At 39.7% G+C, this 19,453-nt stretch overlaps 1 protein-coding gene across 8 annotated transcripts in view; it reads right to left on the minus strand.

Annotated features, from left to right (window-relative positions):
- Positions 1 to 1,174: 1,174 nt before the first annotated feature.
- LOC117086820 (cytidine monophosphate-N-acetylneuraminic acid hydroxylase) overlaps positions 1,175 to 19,453 on the minus strand; it is a 59,490-nt gene continuing 41,211 nt past the window's right edge. For 4 of the 8 annotated variants that reach the window (XM_033216420.1, XM_033216418.1, XM_033216424.1 and 1 more), the window contains 6 exons: positions 17,057 to 17,197; positions 13,511 to 13,685; positions 11,874 to 11,990; positions 6,789 to 6,904; positions 4,644 to 4,740; positions 1,175 to 1,769 (listed from right to left, as the gene is read on the minus strand). In XM_033216420.1, the coding sequence (XP_033072311.1) occupies positions 1,707 to 1,769; positions 4,644 to 4,740; positions 6,789 to 6,904; positions 11,874 to 11,990; positions 13,511 to 13,685; positions 17,057 to 17,197 (709 nt within the window). In that variant the 3' untranslated portion in view covers positions 1,175 to 1,706. The other 4 variants (XM_033216421.1, XM_033216419.1, XM_033216423.1 and 1 more) reach the window with 3 other exon arrangements.

A 19,453-nucleotide genomic window follows, 5' to 3' on the forward strand; every position in this document is an offset into this window, starting at 1 on the left:
TTAAAGCATTTATCAAATGTTTTTTGTACATATATTGACATAATCCTATACAATTTCTTCTATTTATAGTCAGGGTCTTACTCTGTTGCCCAGGTTGAATGCAGTGGCATGACCCTGGCTCACTGAAGCCTCCACCTCCTGGGCTCAAGTGATCTTCCTGCCTCAGTCTTCTGAGTAGCTAGGATTACAGGTGCATGCCATGACGCACAGCTAATTAAAAAAAATTTTTTTTGTAGAATCTTACTATGTTGCCCAGGCTGGTTTGAAATTGCTGGTTTCAAACTCCTGCGCTTAAGTGATCCTCCCACCTTGTCCTCCCAAAGTGCTGGGATTACCGGCGTGAGCCACCTAGTCCAGACTAAAATTTCTCCTTTATTCAGTTAATGTGGTTGATTTTCACATGGGAAACTAACTTTGCATTGAGACTAAAGTCAACTGAGTTGTAATAAATTATCCTTTTTATAAATTGCTAGGTTCGATTTGTTGATACTCTGGGATTTTGCATCTATGTTCATTTCTGAAATTGTCCTGAAATTTTTGTTTCCCTACATGTTCTTGTCATGTGTTGGTGTCAATATTTTTGCTTCAGAAAACAAGTAAGGGGGCCAGGTGTGGTGACAGTGCCCAAGAACTAGCAGCTTCCCTGGCACTCTTTAGGGTGACTTCACACTAGGAGCGTGTCAATCATGAGACATCTCCCAGTAAATGGCTTTGAGCAGATTTTGAGGCATTCAGTTTCTTGACCTTTTCTGGAATTGGCAGATGTCTGTGGAGGAAAATCAGTCCCTGATGCCAAGATTATCGTACTTTTATGAGTTTCCTTCCTCTTCTGATCTTGGTAGCAGTGGAAGTGGTAGAAATTGGTCAGACCCTGGATATATTCTGAAGGTGGAGGTGACAATTTGTTGACAGAGTGGATGTGAGAGCCAAGTAGAAAGATGATTTCATGGTTTTTTATTTAAGTAATGGAAGTGAGACATGAGATACTAGAGATGGGGAGAGAGCAGGAGATGTGGGGTATATGCAAGAAGAGTGCAAAGGGAAGTGAGGACATAGGAGCTGATATCAGGTCAGTGAATTGGTGGTCTGGTTGTCAAGGAACTGGTGGTATTAGGATATCAGAAGGAGAGAACTGGAAAGATAGCATGAGAATATAGACTTAGTATGAGAAAAATTCATATTTTAAAATCATCTTTTATTTGTTCACCATAGACACTCTGACCTACATTATATTGATATACATAATTTTCAGTGAAAATTGAATAATTTATCACACAGTATAAATCACAAAATATAATTCCTGAATTTCTAGCATTATTGTTATGCATAATGTGTGTGGTTAACCAGAAGAATCAAACATCATTGATGTTAATCTAAATGAGAAGTTGGTAATAAACACTTCTATTACTAAGTATGAATCTAGAAATTTCAGGAAACAAATTCCACCATTGAATTCTTGTATCTTCAGAATCAGACGTAGCATATATAATCAGAAAATAAATTTTGAAATTCAAATCAGTGGTGTGTGTGTTGGAAATGTCAACATGTAAAACAGAATCCTAGTTAACAATCACATTTTCCTAGGAAAAAAATTTGTGTCTTAATCATACGAATATCACAAAAACAGACCATTTCCTATTCTCATTGTAGTCTTGGACGTTTTCCTCTTCCTATTTCCTTGGTGATTGGATTCGTATCTACTACAGTTATGCTTTCTTTTCCACAGAGAATTTGTTTTTATTGGGTTCATTGGTTCTTTTTGTAGAGAACTGTGGATGGAATAAGTAAAATATTTTTGAATCTGGCTATGTAGTGATCTATAAATGTAAGCCATATACACAAATCACAAAGGCAACATAGAACTATCCATTGCTGATGTCATAAAGCATAGTCTCTTTGCTGTAAGCTTCCTGTGTTCAAGATGTAATGATAAATTTTTATTTTGTTTTTCATTCATCAGTGAATTCTTGAAATTTTCATGTGGTTTTGCATTCCTGTGAAATGAAGATATTATTAATGAACAACAGTATGAGTCTCATTTCAATGCTTTTTCATTTTCTTACTGCATTGGGGCAAATTTTTATTCTTATTTAGTTCAAGGTCTATAATGCTTTAAGATAAGCGAGAATCTAAAACAGGAATGTGAACTGGAATATGACCTTCATCCTAAGGTCTTAAGGATTTACCCACTGACTGTGGGCCACATGGTGCTCCTGTTTATTTCGTGGGGCTGACATGGTCAACAGCTATTGTTCACTTTCCGTGGCATGTCACTTTTCTAGACATGCCTCATACTGTGACACAACCCTGTGAGGTAAATGCTATTATTACATTCATTTTACAGGTGGAAATCTGGAACACAAAGAGATCCAATAATTTCCCCAAGGTCATATGGTATGTGACATTGCTGGAATTTTAACTCAAGTCAGACTCCAAGTCTCCTTGATACAGCAATGTCCAAATGCACACAGTGACCTCTTGATTCCTATTGCCTTCATCTCTGCTCTGCTTCATTCACCCACTTATACAGAAGCACTTTTAACTTGTCTTCTTTCAAAACTGCTCCATCTCTAAGACCTTGGACTCGTTGCTCTATCTGCTGCCTCCTTATCTTTTATTCCTCTTGCTTTTTCACAACAGCTAAACCCTGCTCAGCGTCTGCATTGAGCCCTCTTAACTCTCCTTATTTTCCCAGTTTCCACTCATGCCCCTTTCCTGGTTCCCCTTACTTCGGTGCCATATAAGGAAGACTTGCCATTGCTTGAATTCACCTTGTATTTTTCCACCTTTTAACTTCACCCACTCTTTCTGTCTGGAATATTCTTCCTATCATCTCTCTCCTCTATTTTAGCTTGTTTAAAACTTTTCCCAATCTTTAAGCCAATCCCCTACCCCTTACTCCCCAAACGCTATCCCTCTACAACATTCTTCCTGGTCATCTCAAAACCTCAGATGCAATCTCTCTTTCCTCAGTATTCCTGATACTCTGTTTGTACAACAAATATGGTGCTCATGAGAGTCGGCCTTGTAATAAAGTTGCATGTGAATTTCCTTAGCATCCCTTCTAGCTTATAATTATAACTTAGAAGTTCTAGCCCAGTGCCTTATGGTAGATTAGAGTATGGAACAAATAACTTTACAACTGGAAAGGATGTAAAAGATATTCTAATTCAAACCTCAATTTTACTGGTGAAGACATTGAAGCCTATTTTAAGAGGCAAGTCATGCTGACAATGGGAAAGAGAAATTCACTTGTACCTTCCTTCCTTGAATTCATATTAGGAATAAAACTGTATGTGTGCTCAGCACTGTGCTAGGCACTAGGGCTACCCAGGTGATAATTCCTACTTTTAAGAATCTCAGTATCTATTAGGAAAGACAATTAATAAATAGATTATAACACAATGGGATGGGATCGCTGTTTGTGGAACAAATAAATGCAGGAGTCAAAGAGTTTACTGTCTACTGTCTTTGCAGTCATATTATATGGTCCCTTCAATCAGAAGCATGAGGAGACAGGTTTTTGTTTGTTTGTTTGTTTGTTTTGAGACAAGTGTTTCCATCTGTGGCCCAGGCTGGAGTGCAGTGGTGCAATCTTGGCTCACTGCAACCTCTGCCTTCCCAGCTCGAATGATTCTCATGCCTCAGTCTCCCAAGTACCTTGGACTACAGGCACCCACCACCATACCTGGCTAATTTTTGTATTTTTAGTAGAGACGGGGTTTCACCATGTTGACCAGGCTGGTCTCGAACTCCTGACCTCAAGTGATCTGCCCACCTCAGCCTCCCAAGTGCTGGGATTACAGGCATGAGTCACTGCACCTGGCTGAGACAGGTTTTATAATTCACTTAATAAAATCATATCTCAGGCTGTAGGAAAGGAATGTCAAATCTGATTTGTGCCAGGCAAGTTCATCGTCATTAGTCCAAAAGAGGAGAGAGGTCTATTAGAAATGAGGAGGTGCTGCTTTCCATCTCACCCTCGGTTTTTAGTTTGTCTCTCCTCAGTTTTTGTTGCTGCTTTCCCTCGTGTGCTCAGGATTACATTTCAAATACTCAAAACCTGGACGAGTTTTGGTTTTGTTTACTTATTGGCTGTATGTTTACCTCAACCAGGCCAAAGGTTCTATGGACTCTGGATTGGATGCACTACTGATTTACTTTTTTTCTTTTTTTTTTTTTTGGTGGTGGGGGTCGGAGGATGGACTTTTGCTTTTGTCTCCCAGGCTGGAGTGCAATGGCACAATCGGCTCACTGCAACCTCCACCTCCCTTGTTCAAGCAATCCTCCTGCCTCAGCCTCTTGAGTAGCTGTGATTATAGGCAAGTACCACCCCACCTAATTTTTGTATTTTTAGTAGAGACATGGTTTCACCATGTTGGCCAGGCAGGTTTCAAACTCCTGACCTCAGATGATCCACCCGCCTCGGCCTCCCGAAGTGCTGGGATTACAGGTGTGAGCCACCAAGCCCAGCCTGTTAATTTACTTTTTAAAACACTTGAATGTTCTTGTAATGTTAGCTGTTCTCAGTCCCCCAAAAGTCGGGTTTCTGTCAGGCAGGGTGTCTGCTTAATTTAGGTGTCAAAGAGAGTGTCACGGGATGCATGGTAGGATGGCTCCCAAACCTACAGGATATTCCTTACTTGTGAAATCCCAGGCCCATTCTGCTCACAGCATGTCAGGAATGACCTCCAGTTGGGTGGCGTGAGGGGAAGTTTTATTTGAAAATGATTCCAAAACCTGTAAGAGAGATAAAGCATGGGAATGTGCTCTGGAAACTTCCATGCCTGTTCATTTGCCAGGATCTATTTGGTACCTGGTACTCTGTCCTCCCTAAGAGATAGTGTTTCTCTACCGTTCCAGCTGTTGATGTAGCTCAGAACTTTCGGGGTGTTGAACACAGATAGTCCCTCAGAACATGATGATTTTGTCTTATTTTGATTGTACTATGATGTTCCTTGCTTTAAGGAATCCTCATATGTGAAAATCTAGATCTATATCCTGTACACAAAAGCAATAGAATCTAGTTTTAGTGAAGGTACAGGTAAATGTATTCTCTCATACGTTATTTTTGGAAAGGTGAACTGGCTTATCAAAGAACAATTTGGTAGAGGGCACTAAAAGCCTAGACACTGTATTCATAGAATGCAGCAGCCCCGCTCCTAGGAATTTAACTTACAGAAGTCACTATGAATGTGTGCAAGACACATTCACATGATTATCTGCCATTGTTTCAAATAGTGAAAAGTTAGAAATGACTTCAAGGTCACAGAGGTTAAATAAAGTACTAATATAGGTATGTGGTATCAGGTAATTTAATATATTAAATGTATATATATTGCAGATTTTTGACAGTGGATTTTTTTTTTATAACTAGAAGAATGTTTAGTAAATTCACAAATCCCATTTTCAGAGCAACAAGATAAAGTGGGCTGTGACTGCTTCCCAATATTCACGATGACATCTTCTTACATTTGTGACCCTTGTTACCAAAACACAATAGAACAAGATAGAGTTTAGTGGTTTCCAAGATGGAATTATTTTCTCAAGAAAAAAAAATCCCCAAGATCCCCTCAAAAGTTGCCAGATTCCTTTCTTTCTAGAACAAGAGTTAGGTATATGATTTGTTGAAAATGATAAAAAAAAAAAAAAAAAAACTTGGAATGTTTTACAGCTATTAAAAGATTTGACGTTGACTTGGATGTCCCAATGTGGAAGGCTCTCTAAGATATATTGATGAGTAAAAAATGCAAGTTGCAGAACATATGTACTAGGGTTTCATTTAAAAACAACAGCAACATCCCAAAGGTGGCGCATGCTTTGCCAAAATTAAAAAAATAAAATAAAATAAAAACAGCAACAATAACACTCCCTCACCACCAACCATGTGGAACATTTTATTGAAAACAAATATATTTAGAGAAACGTTGCTTTGCCTGTGAGGATGCACAATGAGCTATTATCAAAGGTTACCATAAGAGTGGGTGGAAGGAAGGGCAGGAAACAGGGTTTCCTGGGAGGGACTTGGTGGGGTTACTTCCTTTTTATTTTATATAGCTTCACATTCTTAAACTTTTCCATATCATTTAAAAACATTCAAAAGGAAATAAGTAAAAAAGAAATTTTAATAAATGCCTCTGCTTGCAAGCTCAGAGTACAAACTGTTGCTTATACATTTTAAATAATTAGAATTTTAAAATTAAATTTCTGCATTTTTTCAGAAGATCTGTAGTAATGAGAAAAAGTACTCTTTCCTTTGATAATTTTGCAAATATAAAAATGGCAAATTGCCCTTTCTGAGATTTCAGTGCAAATATTCTAAATATGATCCTAATGACTTAAACAGTTTTAAAGTGCAGGCAGACAGAAATTCATGGGCCATTCCCTTAAACCAACTAGCCCACCAAATTCATGCTCAGAGTTGAGCACAGACAAAAACGTGATGCAGGAATTCACTAATTCAATGACCATGTCTTTGCCACACAAATACTCATTCTTGTCTTGGCAAACATACCCTTTCCCTCTTATAATGTATTTCTCTTTCTTACACCAAAACCCACTTCCAGAAGGGTGCAGGAACACATTCATATGAATGTATAAATGACTCTTTAATGTTATACCTTCCTAACCAGATTTGCTTTTTAACAAACTAACAAATGAATGAAGCTCTAATGGTGGAATCTCACATATTAGTCAGAATCTGGGGGCTTAGGCAGTCACTGACTGCTTATGCATATCCACAGCGTCCTCAGCAATGGCCTGGGGGCGCCAGGTGCTTCCAGACTTACAGGTGATGGTATATGTCAGGATCCCGCTGGAGCCGTGTTTGGAATCCTATATACAACTCGTCCCAGAGTAGACCATTCTTCACCACGTGTCTGATGACATCCACCCGGCTACGGATCTGAAATAGACATGGAACCACTCGCAGGGGCAACCCAGGCAGCAGAGTATGGATCCCTCATGTCCCTGGGAGAAGCAGCTGCCCATGATGGCAGAGGCACGGGGAGCCAAGGAGAAAAGTCTCTGGGAGCAGATATCACAGGCTGAGGAGAAAAGGAAAGAAGCTAAGTGCAGCAGGACTTGAAAGAAGGAAAACAGGAAATGGATTAAGAGCAGGGGGAGTGTCTGGCTGAGAGCACAGACTGCAGATTGCTGGATTCAAATCCAGATTCTAGCTGTGTGATCTTGGTCACCATTCTGTGCCTTGGCTTTCTTTTTTTTTTTTTTTTTGAAATGAAGAGAATAATAGAACATGCCTTATAGGACTGTTGTGAGGATGTATATAAAACACTTAAAGCCTGGCACATAGTAAGCACTCAAGAAATCTTTGCTATCATCGTCATTCTAAAAGCCGAGTGTTCAAGTCTCCACCTGAACATTTAGAGGCAAAGCAGAGCCTGCAAGCTCACAACAGTCTGTAGTTTCTGGCCTGTCACAGAACAGGATTACTTTAAATCAAGTGGTCAAGATCCTTGTCCTTAAAGAATCCCAACTTTTAAGCTGTTGAAGAGACAAAGCAGCACAGGATTAAGAGACAAGCAGAGATGGTCTTGAGTCTCAGCCCTGCACTTACTAATTATGTGACCTTAAGCTTGCTAAGCCTCCGTTTCTCTATTATGAGATGGTTGTGAGAAAAAAATGAGATAATTTATATAAAGAAAATAAAGAGAAGTTATCCTTGGTTGGACATAGTTTTAACAATCCATCAGCACCAGTGTTAGGAGCCCTTTCAGTGTCTGCATCACATTTTCCCCTGGTAAATATCATGCCAATACCAGTAGAGGCAAACTTTTCATAAATGAGAGGCTATTAAATGACACAGAATGATTGGAAGTTTGGCATTTTTAGATCTATTTCTCTTTTTTGCACCATTTGTATAAAACAATTATATCTATTATGAACTGAGGTTACAAACATAGGTCACAGTTTTGCTAACAGAGGTTTAGAAACATGACTCCACAGTTTGGTCAGGTTAAGGTCAGCCTGGCTAAGATGCATTACCAGGACCTGGTTCCTCCCAGTGCAGGGTAAATGGCCTTTCTTGGCCTTTTAGCTGGGAGAGGAGCACACAGGAGAATTGGAAGTAGATTTAAGAAATATTTGGGGTGTAAAATGGAAAAGTCTAGATTATTGATTAGATTTGGGGATGTAGGAAAAGGGAAGAACCAAAGATTACTCCTTTGTTTCTAGCTTGACTGACTTGGGGAATGATATTACCCTCGATCAGATAGAAAAAGGAAAAAGAACATTTTAAAGAAGGAGGATGAGGAGTTGAACTTTGAACAAGTTGAAAATTAGGTGCTAAGGATTCAGAAATCCAATTATATCTAGCAGACAGTTGACTATTGAAGAACCCAAAGCTTGACAGCACTGGAGGCAGCCAGATTATGGACAGCTGGACATACGGATTATTTTTGGAGTCATTAGCAGAGAAGTGATGTTAGCAGGTGAGTTTACCCAGGAAGAGACTTGGGAAGAACAGTGGAATGAACACAGAGTCCTGGAAGGAAACAAGAGACTTAAGCAGTGGCTGGGGAAGAGGAACTCCAAAAGAATGCAAAAGAATATTCAGGAAAACAAGGAGGTACTGTCACTGGGCTAAGGAGAAGACTATTGCTTCACAATGATGGACAAATTGCGTGCATAACCTATCCCCTCTGCATTTCCAGATCCAACTAAAATTTTGCAAAGCAATTATGCAGGAATCAACTGCCACAGTGAAAAGAAATGGAAGTGATTCATTGACAGGAGAATTCAACTAATTACATGAATCTACAAAGCATGCAGACAAATGGAAACCAAAGATGAAGGACAGAGACTGTAGAATCCCAGACAGTACATGGAAGGGCGTTCAGATGTGGAGGGAAGAGAAGTAGGTACTGTGGATGACAGCAGGGCGAGCACAAAAGTATGTCCATGAGATAGCCGGCCCCTTCCCTACACTACATATGGCTCCCAGGTCAAATATATTTAGACAGTTATCTCAATACATAGAATCAATTTTGGAGTGAGGGGAGAACAAGGTAGTGTATTTGTGATGCTGAAAGCAAGAGCCTCCACATTTTGGCACTCAGGGGTCCCCTAGCCTACTAGCTGGCCCCTCTCCTCACCTTCACAGCTTAAAGCATACTGATGATCCTTTGGCCAAATACAGCCTAGCTCTCATTTCATGTAGTCTATAGCTCTTTAAGAACATTGACTCTGCTTTCTACATCTATAAATTTGGGTATTTCACATGAAAACCCAGATTTTCAAGTTCTCTGGAAATTTCAGATCAGCTGGCGCTTAGCAGGCCTGCCCCTTTCTCCTGCACTCTACTTGATGCAATCTGCACCCAGCTTCACCAGTTTATGAGATGTGCCTTGCACCAGTGTGCAAGCCCTCTGTAAGTAGAGCCTATGGAATGACAGATCCTACACCTGTACATAAGAGCCCCAAATCAGCTGAAAAAAGTCTTTTTATCAGTGAATGTGGACTAATCCTGTAATTCTTAAAAGTCACCCACAAAGAAAGGAGGATCAACCTAGTATAAATTTTCTTTAGAGCAACCTTGTCTGTAACTGGAAGCCAAAGGAGCAATACCTTTGGGTGTCTATGGAAAATGATTAGTCACCTAGAATTACATGCTGAAACTTACACACCATGAGGCAGGAGACAGTTAAGCAGAAAGTCCCACATAGAAGTGAAGCAAGGAAGGGAAAGGCATGGGTGGGGTCTGGAGGCAGTGAAAGGTGGATTTGCAGCAGAGTGAGAGAGGAGCCCTTCCAGGTTGGTGCAGGAGGATGGTGAGCTACAGGAGCTATGCATTTAAGAATGGAGAGTCTGTGATAGAAATGGTGAGTTTGAAAGGCAATTAATACCTCCAAAAAGGTGGCAGGAGGGAGGTAATATAAGAAGGCTCCAGGTAGCAAGAAAAGGAGCTCTTCCATATATAGGCATAACCCCTTTAACCAAACCTCAGCGTATAGAACTCTCCCTAAAATTCTGGGAGATAAAAGTCCTCAAGCGACATTATAATAGCACCATGTGCAGAGATGGCATCGTGATTTGCCCCATGGTGTATTTAAATCTGCAACAGAGCTGCTACTTGCTCTCTCCAGCAGATGCATTATGGAAAGCTGTGAAAAAGTGATATTTTTTCCAAATTAAATATTTTAAATGAAGTTATTTAAACATTTTCAAAGGTGAATCTCTTGAGGCTAACAGACATCTCAATTTATAGGTTTTGTAAATTCAGATTTGAAAGGCTACACAGTGGCTAAGAGGATAGACTTTGAGCTAGACTGCTTGAGTTAAAGCCCCGCACCACCATTCATTAGCTGTACAACCATGGGCAAGTTATTTTAACTCTTACAACCGTAGTTTCTTCATCTATGAAATGGGGGCAGATAGTAATATCTGTTCATAGGGTTGTTGTTGGATTAAATGTCTTAATATTTGCAAAGTGTTTAACACTGTGCTTGGCATAAAGCAAGCTAGGTAAGTGTTTTGATATATAAAGCAATAAATGCAAAGAGTCATTTTGTCTAAAAAGGTGTAAGCCTATTTATCATCTATATGGTATCTCACACAGGATTTTCTTACATGTAAAAATTCAGTTTTGCTTTGTTTTATTTTGTTTGTTTGTTTTTTGAGACTGAGTTTTGCTCTGTCACCCAGGTTGGAGTACAGTGGCATGATCTTGGCTCACTGAAACTGCCGTCTCCTGGGTTCAAGCGATTCTCCTGCCTCAGCCTCCCAAGTAGCTGGGACTACAGGTGCCCACAACCACGCCCAGCTAATTTTTGTATTTCTAGTAGAGATGGGGTTTCACCATATTGGCCAGGCTGGTCTCAAACTCCTGACCTCAGGCAATCCACCTGCCTTGCCTCCCAAAGTGCTGGGATTACAGGTGTGAGCCATTGTGCCCGGTGCCAGTTTTTTTTTTTTTTAATACCTATAAATCAGGTAGTAGATTATTAGTTTTACTGAAGTTTCAATAGAGGATTTCTTCAATAGCAAGTATTTTAGTAAACACAAAAATACTAGTCAATTTATTAAAATGTAGTTTAAGAGCACATTTATTACATCTATTAGGTGAAGGTATATTTAAACCTCTACATTTAGGGCACGTTTAAATGGCACTTACAATAAGTTTAAGGGCAGACTGTATATCCTTGTAACTAATGATTCTGACATTCATAGACAATTTTAAATTACAATGCATGCTCACATATATTATGTCATTTGACTATCACGACACACTGGTAAGGTGGGAGCAAGCCCTGTGGAAGCAAACAAAAACAAAAACCCCTAAAGCTCAGACAGCTTAAATAACTGCTCAAAGCCTCCTAATCAGGAATCATGATCTGCAGAAAGGGGCATCAATCCCCATCTTGACACACTGTCTCCACTGCCACGGCTTTTTACATAATGCTGCCACCGGTGAGAGATTTGTTCAGAATTTGAATGCAATCAATACATGATGCTTCATGTTGATCTAACTCCCTTTCCAGAGACACCCATTGGGAGGGGCAGAGGAAAAGGAAGGCAGAGATCAATGCTCACAGGTCTAATAACAGCTTAAGTTGAGCAGGTGTCTGGAAGTAAGCAGATGGAGAAGCCAATCTTTGGGAATGGCTCATAAATAAGTGTGAACTTTGATCAATAACAATATTTTTAATATTGGTTTGTTAGTTGTGACAAATGTACCATAGTAAAGTAAGTTGTTAATAATACTTTGTACTATCCTTGTAACTTTTCTGTAAATCTAAAGTTATTCTAAAATTAAAAGTTTATTTAGGAGGAAAGGAAGGAAGAGAGGAAGGAAGAGAGGAAGGAAGGATGGAAAGAAGGAAGAAAAGCAGACTTCCACCAGTGTTGCTGCTTACTTCCTCATAGGGATGTTCTCGCTGTGGTCTTTCTTTTGGGAAGGATAAATCTAGAAAGTCAACCAAATAGTCATATCCTCCAGGAAAAGGATTGAAGTCCTCATCTGTCTCAATCATCTGTGCAAATGACAACACGGTAAAGAGAAGAATATCAATCAAGTGGTCACGGTCTTTAAAAAATTCTAAGAATGTGTAAGGCTCAAACGCTCTCAAATGATAGATGATAGCAATGAACTGGAAATTAATATTAAGAGTCTCTTCTCTCACCTGAACTGTAACATTCAAATTCTAGTCTATATAAGCAAAACAGCTTCATGTCACTAACACCAAATGTATAGAGCTGGTTAATGCTATCTGAAGTACTATTACTAATGAGATATCAAATCCCACCATAAATTTGCAGGTGAGGAAATAAATGTGGAATGTTTCTCACTGTCATATAGCAGCTATATAGAAATGGTTTCACTGAAAATGTTTTATAAAAAAACTGTCAAAAGGTTTTCTCTTTTTCATACTAATTGTCCTAATGAAAATATCATTTACCAATGCTTCCTAGGTCATTAGATTTCAAAGACAATTTTCTAAAAATTATCTGGGAACTAATATAGATATTAACCATTTGTTTGGCTAACTGAGGACTGAAACAAATCTTGCCTCTGCTACCCTTTTATTTCATTGAAGAAAGAATGTTTTAATACCCCCAAATAGAAAGGACTTAGTCATGGAATAATAGCAATTCATCCCAAGAAAACAGAGTTGACATACATACCTGCTGTCTTATTTATTTCACTATGTGCCAGCAAAAACTTTGCCACAGACTGGCCATGGGCCCCAGCTAGGGTTTTGGGGATCATTGCTTTTGAGAATAGTAAGTATTATCTGGCATTAGTATTCAGAAATTGAAAGATAAACTTGGGAGTAGTTCTTACCCTGAGGGTAACAAATACTCATGTCTTAAGAGTGTCAGTGTGAGTGTGACTGATGACATCCCTAAATTTTGCTCCCCTGCGCAACCTCAGGCATCTCATATAAGCCACAGGTGGCTGGTTACTCACTGACTTTGCAGTTACTCCTGTCCCGTTTCAGACCTCCTCTTTGTCTTGCACCCTCCGTCTGCTAGTATTTAGTTTGCTTCTAGAGATATGTCCAGTTTTGGTGACTAGGTTATAACACGAACTGTTTCTTAGCTTGTGGCTCTGTATGAATGTGTTAGGGCTAGTTTAAGCTGTAGACCTAGGCCTAGTTCTTAATTTGTGCAATTCAGCTTCAGCATAGCTGCAGATATGGGTTACCTGCTTCTACCTCACCTTGCTCCAGGCCATCACCTCTTTGGGTGGATCCTACCTTCTAGCCCCACAGTTTAAATAGCTGTTCCTGCCATGCCAAAACAAAGCCTAAACACTCACAAACACAAACAACAAAAAAAACACATGGTGATAGGAGATAAAAGATGTTCCAAAAGAAAAACTTAGGGACTTCAGAACATTCTCTAAATATTCAACAAGAGATTGCTGATCACACTGTCAAATCTGTTCTCTGTTAGGCAGTTGATAGGACTTAATAAATGCTTACTGGAAAACAAAGGGGTGTTCATGTATTTCCATTATGCAAGAAAGCAAAGACAAACAATAGCATACCCTGACCACAAGGTTGTAATCTTTAAATCCAGCCCAAGTGAAGTATTCTTTTATCCAGGATGAGTGAAGAAATATTTCATCTCCTACAGCAGCATTCAAGATTTCCAAATAAGGTTCAAAATCCCAGGAATCCTTGTAAATTTTGGTCCCTTCTGGAGGCTCTATGATGCCCTTGCTTAAAGACACAAAGGTGTGAGAACAGTGAAAGAAAGCAACAAGTAATGAAGGCAAAAGTTAGTACTTAAATAGTAAAAGTCAACTAGACTAGCAGCTTTGAGACTGCTCAGATAATTCACAAAGAGTTCCACAAAAGTGCCTCAGTGATCCCACCATTGCCTAAATCAGAGCAGCTCCTATTGTCTAGTGTGATAGGTTTTTAAGCCAGATTTCATTTGAAGAAAGAAGTCTATGTCTAGAAAAAAAGTGTGAAAACCACTAATTTGGGCCTCTTTGTTCCAAACAAGTAAATTATGGAAATGTTGCTTATAATCTGACCATATGATTTTGTGGATGCCTGCACACTTGTGCCTCCCCACCCCAATTAGAATATAAGTTTGGTGAAAGTAGCAACCATGACTGAACCCATAGCAGGTGTTCAATAAATATTTGTTGGATATATGGATGACTTTAGCGTATCTTTAAGAAATTCCCAGAACTTTGTGTCTCTAATATATGGTGCTCTTGCTGTCCTAATCAAAGCACAGCCAATAGACAGATGCAAGTTTTTATCCTTAAGCCCAGCCAGTAATGTGGATAATGGAGTTCTCTGACAATCCTAGAGTTCTGTCCATCACATATGAAGATGTATCCTTGCATAAAATACGGAATTTTAAATCCCGAGAATGGAATAGGATGTGATCAGGATAAAGAAAATGTAAGGAGGGAAATAGGTGCCCATCTCATAAAGACGTGGCAGGTGGCGGTAGCTGACCCTCTTTTCAAAACTATACTTTTATATGCCCTAAGCTACAGATGTACTGGTTTCTGTAAAAAAAAAAAAAAAAAAAAAATTATTTAACAAATCCTAAAGCTTCTCACTTCTAAATATATCTCAAATCTTCTTCTGCAACTCCTTGCCTTGCCTCAGTCTAGAGCTTCACTAATCTCTTTCTATAGAAAGCCACACCCTCCCAACCACCCTCCCTTACTCCAGTGGTTCTACCGGTTCCCCAATCCATTCTCTGCAAAGCTGAAATGGTTTTTCTAAAACACAACTCAGCAACGTCCCTTCTTTGCTTTATAACATTCTGCAGCTCCTCTCACTCACAGCACAAATTCCCTACACTGGCTTCTGGGGCCTTTCTCCAAGCCTGGCTGCCTATCCATCTCACCCTTTTCCTCTGCTTTCACTCACCAGCCCTCTACTCAGGAAGACAGATGGCTTTATGAGGACAAAAGCCTCTTCACATCTGTATCCCCTATACCTGGGATGATGACTTGTATACAGAAGGAGTTCAATAAATCATTTCTCAGTGAATGACATATATTTATGCCCTCATTCGAAGTATCTGCATTCACCAAACCCATTGTACACTTGCCGTCTCCAGCACATCCCATTGCTTCTGATTAGAATCTCTTTCTTCTCTCTACTTGTGACATCCTCCTCATCTCTAAATGCCAAAGATCCAGATTAAGCTTTCCTTGGTCACATTTTTTTCTTCCTCCCCTTGCAAGGAGTTAAAGTACTTGGTCTCTGTGTGTCCCCTATACTTTGTCTTAGCTCTGAGACCCAACAGTGTTGACTTTCTAGCCACCCAGAATGCTTTGGTGAGGCACAAGGATACACATGCAGATTCCTGGGCTCTGCCTCAGATCTACTGAATCCGGATCTGGGGGGGAAGGGAGTCCAGGGATCTGGATTTACATGAGTCTCTTCAGTTATTCTGATGTTCATTAAAGCTTGAAAATTACTGCTGGGGCAATAGAAAGAGATGATTTTTGCAGTTAGGCAAATGTAATGACAAAGGCTCTTGAATACTTTGCTAAGAACTGGAATAATTAAAAACCTTTAGACCTGGAAAATAAAATTAGAAACACTTTTATCCTGGAGGCACTAAGGATATCCTACAGAATTTTAAGCAGTAATGTTTGCACTTTAGAAAGGTTACTTTGTCAGCAATGAAGAGCAGGGGCTTTCAAACATTTTGCCTATCATCCTAGTAAAGACTACATTTTACATTAGGACCCTGGAGTCCACCTACCAAGGGTACCTATGAAACAAAAGTTTCATGAAATAATACCCTTGTTACATGCAATGTACTCAGGTATTTTCTATTCTATTCTATTCCATTTTATTCTATTCTATTTCATTTTTAAAACATTGACTATGAGCAATGGCATTAATTTTATGAGTCACCAGTGGATTGTGACCAGCAGATTGAAGACACTGGCATGGAAGATGAGTCAAGGGAAGTTGTGTGGGAATCGGGGGACACTGCAGGAGTCTAGGTGATAAATTTTGAGAGGCAGAATTAAGGCCAGGGCAGAAGAGGCTAGAGATAAGTGATGGATTTGTGAGTGCTTTATTAAGGAGAATTGACCATATTTCATAACTTGTTTGATATGGGAAGTTAGCAAAAGACAGAATCAGCTGATTTACCATTCATACTGACTTTGCAGAGGCAAGGCTGGGAGAGGGTGAGCTTTTGGTAATTGCATGTACCACTCTCCAAAATGTTAGTCCATTTCCAGATAGCCCATGATGGTTTCATTTGGCTTCAGAGGTAGTATTCAAAAAAATATAGCTTTGTGACATCATGTTAATTTTCTCGGATTGCATTTCCAGTGTGTTATTGTTACTTGTTCAAATGTATTATCTGTGGAATGGGAAATTGGGTAATATTTGCACTGACATGAAAACTAATTTTCTTACTGCTTTTCACTTTCATAAAATAATTTATTTTTGAGCTGCATCAATGGCCCTTAATAGAAGAAAAGATTCTTCACTGTTTACCCTCTAGAAAGGTTCTGAGATGATGAAAACATTTGAGTCATTGTTATATAGGATGAAAAGATTAGGAAAAAATTCAGTCTTCCCCAAGATTTGTGAGATACTTATTGGATAGTTCATTTTACTTAAGTGGTAAGACTTCCATTTTCAAAAAGTGACCTAGGCCGGGCGCGGTGGCTCATGCCTGTAATCCCAGCAATTTGGGAGGTGGAGGCGAGCAGATCATGAGGTCAGGAGTTCAAGACCAGCCTGACCAATATGGTGAAACCTTGTCTCTACTAAAAATACAAAAATTAGCCGGGCACGGTGGCATGCGCCTGTGATCCCAATTATTCAGGAGGCTGAGGCAGGAGAATTGCTTGAACCTGGGAGGCAGAGGTTGCAGGGAGCCGAGATTGTGCCATTGCACTTCAGCCTGGTAGACAGAGCAAGACTCCATCTCAAAAAAAATAAAATAGAAAGTGATGTGTGGATTTTACTGTATAACAAACAAAATAGGAACCTGTCAAGAGGCCAGAGGTGAGCCATTTATTTTCTCATAGTATTGAAAAAATAGTATAAAACATTTTTATCCTCTAAAAATATTTAAGCCAAACCTGTCTGTTGGATCCTTCAGCATTCTTCCCAGATCAAGGGTGGCTCCAGGTCGAGGGGTCCATGTTATCACATCAGAGTTTTTCTTGATAAGATTGTTGAGTTCATTTGGGTCATTTTTGGTGTTTGTTTCTTTGATGTACCTGAGAAATAAGAGCACTCCCATGTAAGAAAGTTTATTCTCAGGTGCACAGTCTGATGAGTACAATGACAGATTTCTGTTTTATTTTCTCCACGTTTTCACTTTCCAATCCTCCTCCACTTATTCCACGGAAAAATACTATATTTGGGCTAATGTCCCTAATTAGAGAAGAAGTGTCAGTCAAAGAAAGTTGTATTTATACTTTGTTTTTAAGTATAATCGCATGGTGATTGGAATTGAAGTTAGATGTAGCAAGACTGACTACTGAAAATAGGTGGGAATTGCACACTTCTGTGTTTAATGTTAATATACAGATTAACTCTTATTTGGCAGGCATTATACTAAGTGTTTAATATGAACTAACTGATTACCTTCACAATGCCCCACGAGGTACTATTATGATGCTCATATGATAGAGAGATAAACTAAGGCTTACAGAGGACATATGACTTGCTCGTGGCCATACCATTAGCAGTCAGCCCAGCTCCAGCTCTCCACCCAGCTGTCCAACACAGGCTGTGCAGCCAGTGAAGGCTCAGCCCTCACAGGATGCCACAAAACTTTGGGAGTAAAATCTGAAAAGCTTTTACATTTAAAACCATTAAAAATCTACTTGTTACACACATACATCCTCAGTTGCAACCCATCTTGAGATCCAATTTCTTTTTTTCTTTCTTTCTTTTTGAAACAGGGTCTCACTCTTTCATCCAGGTAGAGTACAGTAGCATGAACATGGCTCACTGAAGGTTCAACCCCCCTGGGCTCAAGCAAGTCTCCTGCCTCAGCCTCCCAAGTAGCTGGGACTACAGGCATGCACCATTATGCCAGACTAATTTTTTGATGTTTTGTAGAGATGGGGTCTCACTTTGTTGCTGAGGCTGGTCTCAACTCCTGGGCTCTGAGATCTAATTTTTTTTTTTTTTTTTTTGAGACAGAGTCTTGCTCTGTCGCCCAGGCTGGAGTGCAATGGCACGACTCGGCTCACTGCAACCTCCCCCTCCCAGGTTCAAGCAATTCTCCCTGCCTCAGCCTCCCAAGTAGCTAGGATTACAGGTGCCCACCACCATGTCTGGCTAATTTTTGTATTTTTAGTAGAGATGGGGTTTCACCATGTTGGCCTGGCTGGTCTCGAACTCCTGACCTCAGGCATTCCACCTGCCTTGGCCTCCCAAAGTGCTGGGATTACAGGTGTGAGCCACCGCATCTGGCTGAGACCTAATTTCTAATTGTGGCATTGATAAAAACGTGGTGCCTCCCAAATCTAATTCTGTATCACAATCTTTCTTGAAAAGCCTTAACTCTTCAATTTCAATGTCATACAAGAATGTGATTGTGGTTGTGTTGGAGCAGAAAGAGAAAGATCCAGAGAAAGAGGATTTGCCACTGTGATTCACCTAACATGGGTTTTATAGACAGACATTTCTGTTAAAGGGAATTTTACTTCCTTGAGCTACAAATTGGTTACCCAGACTTGATAGATATGTTTAGCCAGATAAGCAAAAAGTACATAATCATTTGCATTTCTATAGCGCTCAGGTGACACATTTATGATCTTGGAATCAATTTTGTAGACACAAGTGAGGATGTTGTCATGGCACCAAAGACGTCAGTAGCTTTTCCCTTTTTACACACATTAATATCCTCCCACTGTTACAGTCACCACAGTGTCTCATCTTCTTCCGGCCTTTAGTCTCTACATAGTTCACTAACAGGCCTCCCTGCCTCCAACTTTCCCCTCTCCAATCACGTTACTATTCATTACTCTTCCTAAAACATAAGGTGTGGTGGTCACAAAGTTCTGTAACTGCTTGATGTGTCTTTGTCTCTCTATAAAATAAAAATAAAATCAGTATCTAGATGGGGTATTGTGGGAAGTGAAAGTATTTGCCAATTACTTACATGCAACAGTGCAGCTTTTAATTGCTTTAAATTACAGCATCACATTAAGTGGTCAAGTACCCACCACCTCCCATTCTTCTCCACGTCCTTGCAACTCAACCTACTTAATATTTCTTGAATCTGCATTCCCTTCTCACTCCCCACTGCCATTCATTATTCCTTCCTGGGTTATTGCAATAGTTTCCAAACTAGTCTCCCTTTCTCTTTGCCATCACACAGGCATACAAACCCCTCCAGTGCACATCTGATTACATCCCTGTTCCTCACCCAACTATCAGGCTGCCTATCCTTCCAGGAAAAAATCCAAATCATGTAGCATGTCCTAAAATGCTCATACAACCCCATCTTCTGTTCTGAC

The sequence above is a fragment of the Trachypithecus francoisi genome, unplaced genomic scaffold (genome assembly GCF_009764315.1).
Source record: "Trachypithecus francoisi isolate TF-2019V2 unplaced genomic scaffold, Tfra_2.0 Lachesis_group10, whole genome shotgun sequence".
Classification (NCBI taxonomy): domain Eukaryota; kingdom Metazoa; phylum Chordata; class Mammalia; order Primates; family Cercopithecidae; genus Trachypithecus; species Trachypithecus francoisi.